This window comes from Gobius niger (assembly GCF_951799975.1).
Source record: "Gobius niger genome assembly, chromosome: 17".
In the NCBI taxonomy this organism is placed as follows: Eukaryota; Metazoa; Chordata; class Actinopteri; order Gobiiformes; family Gobiidae; genus Gobius; species Gobius niger.
Window position 1 is genome coordinate 2046112 of NC_136868.1, and position 13904 is coordinate 2060015.

At 38.7% G+C, this 13904-nt stretch overlaps 1 protein-coding gene across 1 annotated transcript in view; it reads left to right on the top strand.

Annotated features, from left to right (window-relative positions):
- The first annotated feature begins 665 nt into the window (after nucleotides 1–665).
- Nucleotides 666–13904, top strand: part of atp9a (ATPase phospholipid transporting 9A) — a 90156-nt gene continuing 76917 nt past the window's right edge. Inside the window, exons 1-4 of the mRNA XM_079574867.1 lie at nucleotides 666–801; nucleotides 4085–4229; nucleotides 9309–9422; nucleotides 9508–9616. Of these exons, the coding sequence (XP_079430993.1) occupies nucleotides 734–801; nucleotides 4085–4229; nucleotides 9309–9422; nucleotides 9508–9616 (436 nt within the window). The 5' untranslated portion in view covers nucleotides 666–733. The remainder of the gene's footprint in view (nucleotides 802–4084; nucleotides 4230–9308; nucleotides 9423–9507; nucleotides 9617–13904) is intronic.

The following is a 13904-nucleotide window of genomic DNA, read 5'->3' on the forward strand; positions in this document are numbered from 1 at the left end:
ACTAAAATGTCCAGATATTTGAGTCGACTAAAATAAGACTAAATAAAAGGCAAGGCAAGTGCGTAAATAAAAATGAAAAGGAGAGACTAAAATCATCCAAACTTGTATTGAGCGTCTGAAAGAGCCTCAGATCATGTAAATTCTCTGCCAAAGGATCAGCTCTGAGCTTTGTTCATATGGAGCAGCTCCATGAAGCAGAGGAACAACATTAAACATGATTATAATGAAGATTATCAATGCAAAGTCCACTCAATTCGTCGCAATTTTAGTCGACTAAAACTAGACTAAAATCGAATTACATTTTAGTCAAAAGACTAAAACTAAATTAAAATATGTTGTCAAAATTAACACTGGTCTCATTTTAGTCGACTAAAATATCTGGGCATTTTAGTCATAGTTTTAGTCTCATGAAAAACTTTTAATTTAGTTTTAGTCCAAATTTAGTCAGCAAAAATATCACTGTTGCTAAAATTAAGACATTTTTTTTTTTCAGGCAGTGTAAAAAAGGCCTACATAAATAAACACGTTGCACTTTTAGGATTTCAAATAAATAAATAAATCACGTTTGTAAATAAATAAATAACATTAGTCTTATTGTTCTCCTTCCTTTGACATGTGCCATAACGCGGCACTGACGCAGCCCCCGGTGCGCTCGCGCTCAGCCTCCGCCCAGAGCCTCCTCGCACCGGACCGTCTCTGCCTCCGTCCCCCCCGGTGCCCAGGGACCGCAGGAATGGCCGACAACATCCCCCTCCAGCCCGTGAGGAGACCCAAAAGACAAGACAGTAGAAACAGACACGGGTGAGAGGAAGATACGTGCACGAAAACAACAACAACAGTGGCGTTAAGGCTAATGCTAATGCTAACTTTACGCGCACCTCGCCTCAATGTTTACAACGGAGACCGGGGCTTTATCCCTGAAAACCGAAGCCAATCTGGATGAATAGCACGCGTTTGGTCACACAAAACACGTTTGAAAATAAGCCTTTGCTAGTGTTTCGATGTGTTTGTTAGCTTTAGCCGCAGTATCCTTGTTCCTGGGGGGGAGCAGCAGATGTAGCAAGTGCACAAACGCCCATTCATGTCAATATTTGCTGGACTGTGCTAGGCAGAAGCATGGATGATGATGGGTTCGTGCTGTTTGCTAACGCTGCTAACACAATGCACACGTCCATTATTGTGTTTTTCATATGAATTAACAGTGTCAGAGCAAAAAAAAAAACACAATGGAAATGGGCAGAATAGTGGAGAAATTGAGGTTTGGTCATTGGCTAAATCCTCCACACCATTGCTCAGACTGTGGGAACGCAGCCCTGCCCTGGACACATCTTATCCTTATTAAAAAAAATGACAAAAAAGTGACAAAAATTTTATAAAAATGTGACCATAAAATGACAAAAAAAATGAGTTACAAAAATGAGTTGAATACCCAACAAAAAAATGATGGAAAAAAAATCTGATGACGTGAGGAAAAAGATCCTCTCGGTTCAGGCGGGAGTTAAGAGGTTAAGCTTTTAGATTTGGGTAAAGCTCGGTTACGCCCGGGGGTGAGGGTAAGGTAAAGTGAGGGGCCAGACCGGTGGCGCTAGAGCCAGTGGCCCTTCTGTGCTGTTCCAGAATGGACACATGGCCAGTCCGCCCCTGATCAGCAATAACATCTGTCGACAGGGAGGAGATGTCAACAAAACTTAAAGGAATAGGCCACCGTTTTTACATACTGAGATATGTTCTTACCTCACTTTAGTCGAGTTAATATATCCCCGTCTGGTCTTTGTCCGTGCGCTCACACATACGCAGCCTCTCCCACATGTCACATAGCTCCGAAAAAGCTCACGATAGAAGCTACCAAGCTCTTCCACGTGTTCCCTATTTAAATAAAGTTACGTGAAGTGCTTTCATGCGAAGTATATTTACACAGAAATGTAACGTGTCGATTTTATAAGCAAATAAAAAGGGGGACTATATTGTGAGGCGTAATGATACGAGGAGCACAGCGTCCGCGTAGTAACTCCTAAAGACTTCCCCCGCTCACTTCCGTCAATAACCTTTAGGAGTTACTGCGCGGACGTTTTACTCCTCGTATCATTACGCCTCACAATATAGTCCCCCTTTTTATTTGCTTATAAAATCCACATGTTACATTTCTGTGTAAATATACTTCGCATGAAAACACTTCACGTAACTTTATTTAAATAGGGAACACGTGGAAGAGCTTGGTAGCTTCTATCGTGAGCTTTTTTGGAGCTATGTGACATGTGGGAGAGGCTGCGTATGTGTGAGCGCACGGACAAAGACCAGACGGGGATATATTAACACGTCTAAGGTGAGGTAAGAACATATCTTAGTATGTAAAAACGGTGGCCTATTCTTTTAAGCTTTCCTTTGGTTTGATATGCAAGCATAATAAATTGGGGAGTTAGTAGTGGGACGAACTCATTCCTAACAATAAAAAATGCAAGCCTGTGTGCCCAAAGTGCTTCCTGGGAGCCTTTCCGTCGCTCAGCTTGCTCGACTTCCTTGTCCAGCCCCCCCCCCCCCCCCGTGTGCAGGAGCGCGTGGAGGTGGGTTTGAGACGCAGCTTTTGCGCATGAGCCAATGACGCACAGGTGTCTGTCAGATCCTGCTCTGTGGTTGGTGGAGCCGCCGCCGGAAATGACTCTGTATTTGCATAGCGTTGAAACTTTTTTAACGCTCATCTCCGCTCCGGCCGCCCGTATCTCGCCGCTAGGGCTGCAACTAACGATTATTTTGTAATCGATCAATCTATCGATCATTTTTACGATTAATCGATTAATCGCTTGGATGTGAATTGTGTAGGAAAGTTTATTTTTTCATTTTTTTTTATCACATTATAGCTTAAGTGGCGCTGTTTAAGGAAGTGCTGATGGAGTAAACTAAAGGGAAATGTTTCTTGAAGGCTCTATTCATGAAATTTACATTGTACAAACCACTACAGGCCCTAAATATAAAACCAAAGTAGGCTTTCATCAAAAATACTACCTTTTTTTGGTCATTTTTGCTCCATTTTAGTCTGTGTGAGCCAGAAAAACGATTAATCGATTACTAAAAGAGTTGTCGACTCTTTCAATAATCGATTAGTTGTCGATTAATCGATTAATCGTTTCAGCCCTACTCGCCGCTCTCCTGTGGATTTCCGGAGGCTTCTTTCCGGTCGCCGGGCAGCAGAGGGAATGAATGTAAACTCGCCGCTCTCCTCTCTTCCGCCGCTCTCGGTCTGAGCCCGGCGTTATGCTGCCAAGTTTACTCATTCTACACTATAACAACATCAATGAGACAGAGTTGAATTAATAATCCAAGTGAAAATTAGAGCGTGGTTGCATGATTTACTAAATTACCCCAGTTGAATATTTCTCTGCATTGGCCAAAGACCCCCATGTTAAAGAGGGGGTGTTCTGCTTTTTTCAGTCCCACAGCACCAGTCTATATCACACTACAATGATGACAAACCTTCTGTTGGTCTGTAAATGCAGTAAATTAGAATAACTGCCTTGTATAAAATGTCTCTCTCAAAATGGCTGCAGTGAATGTCTTGAAATAGGCCTCTGTCTCTTTAAGAACCTCTGAGCCTTTAGACACGCCCCCTCCACACGCTGTCTGTGGCATCAGTGGGGAGGGGGTTCTGCTGAGGAGCAGTGGTTGGTTACTCGGCTGGTGACGAAAGCTCGGAGGCGTCTCCAGGAGGTGGGGGCGTTCCTAGGAGGACTCGGGCAAACCTATCCCTAAAATGGCCGCCATCAGAGTTTTTACAGATTACTCAAAAATACGTGAATGTGCCAAGGCAACACTTCAGCCATGTTTTTAATGAGGGAATGACAGAATAACATGATGGAAAGCTTGAAAAAGTCAATTTTGCATAAGACCCCCCCTTTAAAGACCACTCTGCTGTTCTCAGTTTGCTTTGATGATGACGATACAAAGTGCTTGCCTAATGACCATCCTTTGGCAAAACACTTGCCACACCTTGCCTAAATATCAATGCGGTTGTGACTGATCTCTGTAGCTTCTCGTCTACCATCATCCTTTGAAATCATAGATAAACCTGTCTTTGTTTTCCGTCCTGCAGGTGCTGCCCGTGGTCGCGATGCTGTGGCATGGGGGAGCTGCGCCCGCGCACCGTGTGGTTGGGACATCCAGAGAAGAGGGAGCAGAGGTACCCGCGAAACGTCATCAACAACCAGAAATACAACTTCTTCACCTTCCTCCCTGCGGTCAGTGCCTTTACACGTTCAGATTTTACAGTCTGTGAAGGTTGAGTCCACATTAAGTAACTTCTGAAGTAGGGCTGCACAATACGTCGCGAAAAATATCGTATCGCGATATTAGCTGACGCAATATCCGAGATATCGCGAGAAGCCACAATATATCGCAACATCACCATAGTCTTCATCTGACTGAGATCCACCCGTTTTTTTTTGCAAACTCAAACTCATGCATTGAAGTCATGTGTAAAAGTTCACTTTTAGTTTAACAAAAATGAAAATTGCATAAAAAGATCCAGATATTTATCATTTCCGCTCCTAAAATGAAAGAAGTGCACTTTAAAACCATGAGTGATGTAAACCCTTGTAAAGAATTTTTAAGAATTAGACACCAATTCCAAGACAACATGTGTAAATTTTGTCAAACTGATGTCGAATCTCAAGAACATTTATTTTATGAATGTAACAATGTGAAGAAATGTTGGGTTGATTTATACAATTGGTTGAAGGTAAAGAGCAATGTGCCCATGCTGGATTATAATTGTGTCAAATGTGGAGTATTTATGAAAGACAAAAAGATAGAATATATGTATAATCATTTGGTAAATGGTAAAATTACCATTTACCATTTTTGATAATTTGATAATAGGCAGCGTTCATGTGACATCACAACATTCTAAAGAGCCATAGTTTAACATTGAGGTGGAGGTCAACTGACGGTAACTATGGTAACTGTGGTAACTGACAAAATGCATATTTTTATGTCTTTGTTTTTTGGCTCATATCTCAGTCATTACTGGAGGAATCCACATGAAACACAAACTGTCACAAAGTTCATCGTCTCCTCTGTCGGCACATATGAGCTAATGTACAATTATTATCTCTAAAAAATGTCAAAAAGTGGTGACAGTATGCGAAAACATGACCATGATGTTGTCCAATAGAAAGGACTTTCAGACAAAAAAATAATATCACAGGTTTGTGAATCCAAAAACAATCAAATACTGACGAGGAAAAACATTTGTCAATTTTCGTTTTGGAGATTTCTTTCAAAAACTGCATTTCTCCCATAGAGTTGCATTGGCCCCGCCCTCCATCTGACACTGTGACATCATCACATTCGAAATTGTGAACGCTACCTATTCTGAGTGAATTTTATTATTGACATAGATGTAGATTTCTGAATGTAAATTCCAATTTTGTGCCTTTTAAAAATGAACTGATGTCCTTGTATAAGTCTCTTAAAATTCTAGAATGTAAAAGTGCCTTAAAACTATGTGAAAAATGATCTGTATATATGAGCTAATGCCCTGATGTTTTTGTAACAAATGTTTATTTTTTTTGTTTATTTTTTGATGCTGCTTAGATTTTCATGCACAGCAGTCATTTGTATTGCCTTTTTTGACTAAGATACTTTGTCATTTGACTTTTTTTTTTTTAACATTTACTCGCTTTGTTAAATTCTACCCTTGTTTTGGTCCTGATTGGGTGTTTTCTTTAAGTCTTGTTTTGTCACAATTTGCTGAAAAAAATGGAACATATCATAATATCGTTATCGCGATATTGCACAGCCGCATCGCATATCGCAAGTCACTTCGATATCGTGCAGCCCCATTCTGAAGCTTTAACACTTGGGGAGAAGACTGAAATATGAGCTGCTATACTAGAATCACATCCAATCCAACTTTATTTCTATAGCACAAGATAATAAAAACAATAAACACATGCATTAGGGCTGCTCGATTATTGAAAAAAAATAATAATCCCGATTATTTTTGTCATAATTGAAATCACGATTATTCAAACGATTATTTGTTGCCTTTAAAAAAGATTCATCAAAAAAATGACAAAAATCCATCAAAAAAGTGACAAAAATCCATCAAAAAAGTGACAAAAATCCAGCAGAAAAAAGACAAAAATCCATCAAAAAAGTGACAAAAATCCAGCAAAAAAGTGACAAAAATCCATCAAAAAAGTGACAAAAATCCAGCAAAAAAGTGACAAAAATCCAAAAATTAAAAATGTGAAAAAAAAATGTGAAAAAAAAAAAATTGAGAAAAAAACAAAAAAAATAATTATAATCGATTTTTTGCGATTATGCTAATTTTGTAATCGTTTACTGTTGTAATCGAAATCGTAATCGAATTTCGATTAATTGCACAGCCCTAACATGCATATCATAACATGCAGCACTGCAGGGAGTACTTGGAAGTATTTCATAATCGAGAAAGAGGTTTAAATGAATACTAAGTGAATTCTATTTTCAAAGGAAATCCATTTTAAATCATGTTTTTCAATGGATTTGATTGTGTTTTGCTGTATTTACTTTTGGCCTTTTTTTGATCACTTTCTAATTAATCGGCTGCATCCTCGAACTAGGGGGTACTTGGAGTGTTTATGGACAGTTAAGGGTACAAGCTGGGCTTTAAACTGCAGAGTTAGTAGGTTTTATATATAATCAGACACAGAATATCGGCATTTCTCATATTGGGCAGCAGTATATTGTGTCCAGAATATCTCTTACATATTTTTTAGTCTTGTCCATCTCTCATTCACATCTACTTGATAGCGATTGTACAGGTTTCCTCTCATGGACTTGAAAAAGCGAAAACGCAACATTAGAGTGACTCAAAAATGCGACAAAAAATGGGCTGGAAAATCAACAAAACTGAAATGAAAAAGCAGTATAAAAGTGACAAAAAACAACAAAAACGTGACACGAAAAGCCACAAAAAAAAAGGTGCGATCAGTTTTGTAGGTCTTAGCTTTCAAAAGAGGCATTACACTGTTGCTTATAGATTTGGGTAAAGTCAAACTGGAGAAAATGCAGGTGGACAAGAGTTTAAAGAGCGCTTCACCAAATGTTAAATGTTTGAAATAAAGCGTGTTGGACTCTGTGCGTTGTCCACATTTAACAGTGTAGTTGTTGATTAAAATAGTCGCGATAATGAGTAGCTCTGAAAGCTTTTTAAGGATGTATTGATTGATTTTAAAACGTGCGTGTAAAGTCCTCGTTTAACCCGTCAGAGTCGCTGGGATTAAACCTGTCAGGAGCGGAGATGTGAAGAGATAATGGCGCAGGTTTTTGATCGTCGTTGTGTTTTTCACTCTCTGGCACGACATCGAAGCCAAGTGTGTTCGCTGAGCACAGGATCCTCCCCGTGGATTAGCGCTGAAGAAAAGTGCCGCAGGGGATTTCTTCTACGTGACAATATGAGCTCGGCTTAAGCTGTGTGATTCTGGCTCTCGCATGTCCTCCGCTGATTTACATGTGTATTTGTTTTCCAGACATTTAGTTGTCTTAAGATCTTATGACTTTTTTTTTTTATGAAGCCAGACATTGAAAGTAGTTCAGATTTGTTTGGAAAGCATCGGACAAGAGCAAAGCATTTTTGCAATGCAAAGTGCGGGTTTTTTATTGATGAGTTCATCTGGAGATGCTGGTCATATTGTTTACTTTATGCTTATGGGCCGAGCTGCTCCCGCCTCGCTCCTTTTTAGGAAAAGAGAAGGTCAAGTTTCAGATTTATTCAAACATCACTGATAGAAAAATCCATGTAGTAATACCATAGTTTTTAAGCAAACTAAAACATGCAGGAGCGCTGCTTGGATATCCTTGTTTTTTTTCAAAAATCTAACTTTGGTGCTTCAGTGCTGAGATCAGCAATTGACTTTAAAAAGATACAAAACTGAGGCACTCAAAGAAAAAGTGCTGGTAAAAGGCCTTTATTGCAGCATGGCCATTGGATTAAAACATTGCCTACGCGTAACAGCCGTATAGGCATACCATAGTTTTTGTTGTTGACATGACTCACCTGTGTAAAATATGAAATCATATTTCATATTTAATGTTATAATACATTAAATAGTAATGTCTAGTTTAACTAAACTTAGTTGCTTATCTTTCTTTAGTTTGTAATACTCACTTTTGTACTGAATAATCAGTATAGTTTTATTATACAGTACTTTTTACTAATTAAATGATAATAAAGTATCTACACTCTTGAGTCCAAATCATTGTTACTTTTTCCCCTGTGGGTAAATATTTAAGCAGCAAATGCTTCATTTTGATCTTGAAAATAGATGCAGTTCGTCTTGTGCTCCTTGTTCTTTAGATTTATTTTGTTTTTCTGTATTTTCTGACATTTTCTTGGAGTTTCCTTTAGAAATATCACGATTTCCACATGATTTTTTGTTTGGTGTCTCACAGTTTATGGAACACATCATTTGTAGTAAAGACACACAGGCTGCAGTGGTGAAGCAGCGCGTTAAGCATCTGCCTGTAAACCTGAGCTGCACTTCCATGATTTTGGAATTTATTTTAATGTGACTGGGATTACTTTGTCATTTAAGCATTAAAACCAAGTTATGGTTCACTGCACATTTAAAGCAGGAGCGTTTGCAGTTCAGAGAGACTGAAATAAACTCTTTCATTGCCGTCAGTGTTAATTTTGACAACATTTTTTATTTTAGTTTTAGTCTTAGTCTTTTGACTAAAATGTAATTTAATTTGAGTCGAGATTTAGTCAATTTTAGTCAATTTAGTCGGCTAAATTTAAGACTAATTTAGTGGACTTTGCATTGATAATATTCATTATAATCATATTTAATGTTGTTCCTCTGCTTCATGGAGCTGCTCCACATGAACAAAGCTCAGAGCTGATCCTTTGGCAGAGAATTTACATGATCTGAGGCTCTTTCAGACGCTCAATACAAGTTTGGATGATTTTAGTCTCTCCTTTTCATTTTTATTTAGTCTCATATTAGTCGACTAAAATATCTGGACATTTTAGTCATAGTTTTAGTCTCAAGAGAAACTTTTAATTTAATTTTAGTCGTCAAAAATATCACTTTGACTAAAATTAAGACTAAATATTTTAGTCGACGACATTAACACTGATTGCAGTATATGTTTGTCGACTCTAAGCTACAGGTTCATATCGTTCACTCTTAAGTTATGTTACACAATTTGAACCAAAATCACTGCATCGTATCGTACCAGATCTTATATATTTTGCTAAACGATGCCACTCACCTTGATTTGAATCATCCCCAACCTTTTCCTCTCGTGTCTTGTTTTTTTTGCAGGTGCTTTTCAACCAGTTCAAGTACTTCTTCAACTTATACTTTCTACTCTTAGCCTGCTCTCAGTTTGTGAACGAGCTGCGACTGGGAGCCCTCTACACGTACTGGGTGCCTCTGGTCAGTCACATCTCACAAAACAACAGCACTTTTTCATGCAGAGGAGTTCGTAATTCATTAACATCCTTTCTGCTTTTTTGCTCAGGGCGTCGTTTTGTTCATCACCATCTTACGAGAAGCTGTGGATGAAATACGATGCTACTTTCGAGACAAAGAGGTCAACTCCCAAATATACAGCAAGCTCTCCACAAGAGGTGAGGATTCTGTTGTTTCTTAAGTTCTAAATTGGGCAAACAAGAAAACAAGACAGTATTCAAGTGTGAAGAAGCCTTTGGTGTAAAGCTCTTCAAGGATGTAATGAACTTTGTAAAATCAAAAGCAAGCGTTCAAAAATGATTCCCTTAAAGCAGTCATTTGTTTACATGCATTTCAAAAGATGGTAAACTCGAGGAAGCAATTTGCAGATTACAAAGGCTGCAATTGTTTACGTAATTTAAGTCTTATGCAAATAGATGATATTCCTGTGACTCCACTGGGATCGTCTGTGCGTATGAAACCTGCTAGCCCTGTCTGTGTGCTAGCTAAAGCTAAAAAGCTGGATTTTGAAATTCATTCATTATTTATTTATTGAAACAGGGACAATGTACAGAACCATGAGTCTTTACAAGAGGAGATGGTTTGTACCAGATTTAGCTCAGCAGCTCTTTTCCATCCGCAGTCCCTGGACAGGTGTGAACATAAAGCATTACAATTACAATCTATAAATCCAATCTATAATAAAATCACTGTATAAAATACATTCTATGCTTTTCCTAAAAGTGTACACACACAAAAAAACTAAACAATCTCTATAGTTTACAGTACATTCATTAATGCTGACACGACTGATGATCTAAAATGTAAGTTTTCAAATTTCTAGTAAAACTATTAAAATCCACAGACAGTTTCAGACGGTTCGGAAGTTCGTTCCACTGTTTAATGGAGCGAAACGAGGAGGCTCATCGTGCAAAGGCCGACGATCTTTTAGGAATGACACAGTTTTTATTTGCAGTGGATCGAGTGGCTTTTGTATTTTGCTCAGAACAAAGTCTGACAAAGTTCTTCAGTGGTGGTGGAGCTGCGTTATTGGTGATTTTGAATATAGTTCTTAGATTATTGAATCAAATTAGATTGTCAAAACTGAGCAGTTTGTACTTACTCAGGATATTGCAGTGATGATGATGAAGTGGTTTTTTATCGAGTGCCTTTAAAGCCTGATTATACACGGATCTTAGTGGTCTAAGTGTGGTCTCCTTTGCCTGTGACCAGCTGGATAAACAGTAAGTAAAGTGAGGAATTATCATGGCGTTGAAATAAGTGAAAGCCGCCGCGACTGTCAGGCTGTTCCTCATATGTTTTAGAGAGGAAATATTATATTTAATTGTGTTGGTTAGTTTTTTAATATGCTTTTTGAATGTCAGAGTTTGGTCTAAATAGAGCCCTAAGTATTTTGTTTCTGTTACATTATTTAGTGCCTCTCCATTCACATAGATGTTAGGCATCTCTTTTGTATTATTTGTTTTGTGAAAATACATACCAACTGTTTTACTAGTGTTTAATGTCAGACATGAGCAATGGCACAGGAATGTCAATTTAGTGTAGTAAAAAAAAGGTTGTCTGTAATAAACTATCAAGATGTCAAGGCGTATTCGTTCAGCTTCATGTGGCAAAAATGTAGTGAATTCCACATTTTCACACCTTTTGTTACGTTTTCCTTAATTTTTTTTATTTTTTATTTCAAATGTACTTTTGTTTTGCAGACAAGCCTTGCCCATTGCATCCAATTTGCTTTGGATTATGGACATTTCCCTGCACTCCTCTGTTTGATGGAATGTTTGCAAATCTTCAGAAATCAAACATGGAGGCACGTTTTGCATTTATGGCATTAAAATGGACCGGCTGCTGCCTGTCCTGCATGAAATCCGAAAGTTAAATTCCCTCCTGTTTTGTGCTGCCCTAGAAAAGGATTTCCCCAAATTAATCGACTGGTCAATCAGCTAAAATGTCCGTGTGCTGCAGCCCTCGTTTTTATCATCCTCTTCTCTTCTCTGTCGGCGGTGGGTCCTGTTAAACCTTACGGGGGCTGAGGGAAATGCGTGTGTAATTCAAAGCAGCCATGTTTAAACGTGCACACGGGGGGCTTCGGAATAAAGTGCTACTGGCCGTTAAAATCACCTCTCGCGGTTTCCATCACTCCGGGCCTTTTGATGTGGCAGCTTGTCCGCCACATAAACGCGATGCTTTCCTCCGCGACGGCCGCCCCACCGCATATCTGCACTTTGTCGGGGTTTTACGACCTCACAGCTCGCCCCGCGCTCTGCCGTTATTGGGACTACTTAAAGTTTGGGATTTCCTCCGACTGCACATGACGCGGGGATGAAGCCGGTGGTGGTTTTTACTCCAGCGAAGTGGCAATTTTATGAAGAGAAGTGGGAAATAGTGGTTCAGTTCTCAACTAAAATGACATGGGGAGGGGGAGGTGGGATGGAAACTCACTGCTGGCCCTTGTGTACAGTATGGTTTCATGGTGACAGCTATGGAGTGATTGCGATATGTCACATCCTCATTTACAAGAAGGTGAAAACAAAGTAAAATCAGGAAATGCTTGCTATTTTTACCAAAATCTTAGGCGGTTGGGTAACGTTACTTTTAAAGGAACAGGCCACCGTTTTTACATACTGAGATATGTTCTTACCTGAGCTGTGACGAGTTCTTTAGGACCTGTCTGATCTTCCCCCGTGCCTTCAGTCACGTAAACACAGCGCAGACGGCGTTAGCATTTAGCCTCTCCCTCTCTCCTCTATAGCTCCAAAACAGGTCAAGATAGAAGCTACCAAGCTCTTCCACGTTTTCCCTATTTAAATATGGTTACGTGAAGTGTTCCACTACAAAGGATAATTACACAAAATTAAACAATGTGGATTTTCTAAGCGGATAAAAGGGGGAACTATATTGTAAGGCGGAATAATACCAGGAGTAGTTTCACATCCGCACAGTAAAGTGAAGATTACTGCTCATTTTTTCGTCAATTTTTAGTACATTTTTTGTCATTTTTTGTCAATTTTTTGTCAATTTTTTGTCACTGTCTGTCATTTTATTTGGTCATTTTTGGTCAATTTTTTTGTCCTTTTTTGTCAATTTTTTTGTCAACTTTTGTGACATTTTTGCCACTTTTTCATTTTTTGGTCAATTTTTTGTCATTTTTTTGTCTAAGTTTTCTCACTTTTTTCTTCATCATTGTTTTCGTCTCAGTTTTGTTGCTATTTTCACACCTTTTTTCCAGAAGCTTTTGGATTGGGGTAAAGCCAAACTGGAGAAAATGTGCTCGGTTCCAGTGAAATTAATGTTACTGTCTTCAATATAACGTACTTGGCATGTTTTAAATGATTATTACACAGGTTTAGTTTAGCTCCATTTATCCTGCAATCTCACATTTTCACTAACATAAATAATATACAGCCTATATATATACATTTATTTAAAAAGAAAAAAAAAAAACGCTTATGAGAGATTAATTCATGAAGGATAAAAATTGCTCATGACGGTTTTTTTTCAACCCTGTCCTTCAAAATGAAGGAGAGAAATTATCCTCAGCAAAACCACTGGTGTGGACTTTCATTTTACCCTAAACCTTTTACTATTAGTTTTTAAATTGGAATGGGCGGACCTCTGTGATTTTGCGATATATTGTGGCTTCTGGTTTATGGATATATTGTGATTACGATAATGTGGCGATGACTGCAGTGGGACGATGGAAACAATTGTCCGATGTATCGTGTTCAACATTTGTGGATTTTCTTTCTCTGTTTGGATATTTCCCATGCAAAGAATCTGCTCCTGCCCCCATCAGCACATTCTACAATCTGAAAACAAACAATAGCCCCGTTACCTGCCCCCATCTCACTCAAACCCACAGTGGTCTTTAAAGAACGCCGCTACGTAATCCGACCCCCGGCAGTAACCGCAATCTAAGTCTTGCTATTAACCACAATTAGCGTTGCTAAAAGTGAAAACCAATGGGCGCGTAGCAATATTAATGCAGCTTAATGCCTCACATATGCAAAGCCCCGGGGTCGGGTCAGGGGTCGGAGGTCAGGAATCTTTTCCAAACAATTTTTTTGCCTGTTCGTTCCTAATGGAGAAATGCCTAAACCACCCGGCATTCTTTTAACTCCGCAAAGGAAACTTCTTCACTTCAGAAATGAAAAATGAATGTCTCGAGTTGCAAAAATGGGATATTTTCTGACAAATACTGCAGCGGTGATTGAATTAGCAATTTATTTTGGAAAATCAAGATTCAGATTTAGCACATTTTTTGGTTTTATGTGAAGAGCATTTGAGAGAAATAGAGTGTTTTTGGCGAACTTCCTGTTTGTCAGTGTAGGGTGAAAACTACTTCCTGTCCACATTTAAAGTAAATTAAAAGTAAAATAAGATAGAAATAACAGAGGAAATATTGAGTTGACGTCAAGCTGAGTGTGTTTCATATAAAAATCATTTCAT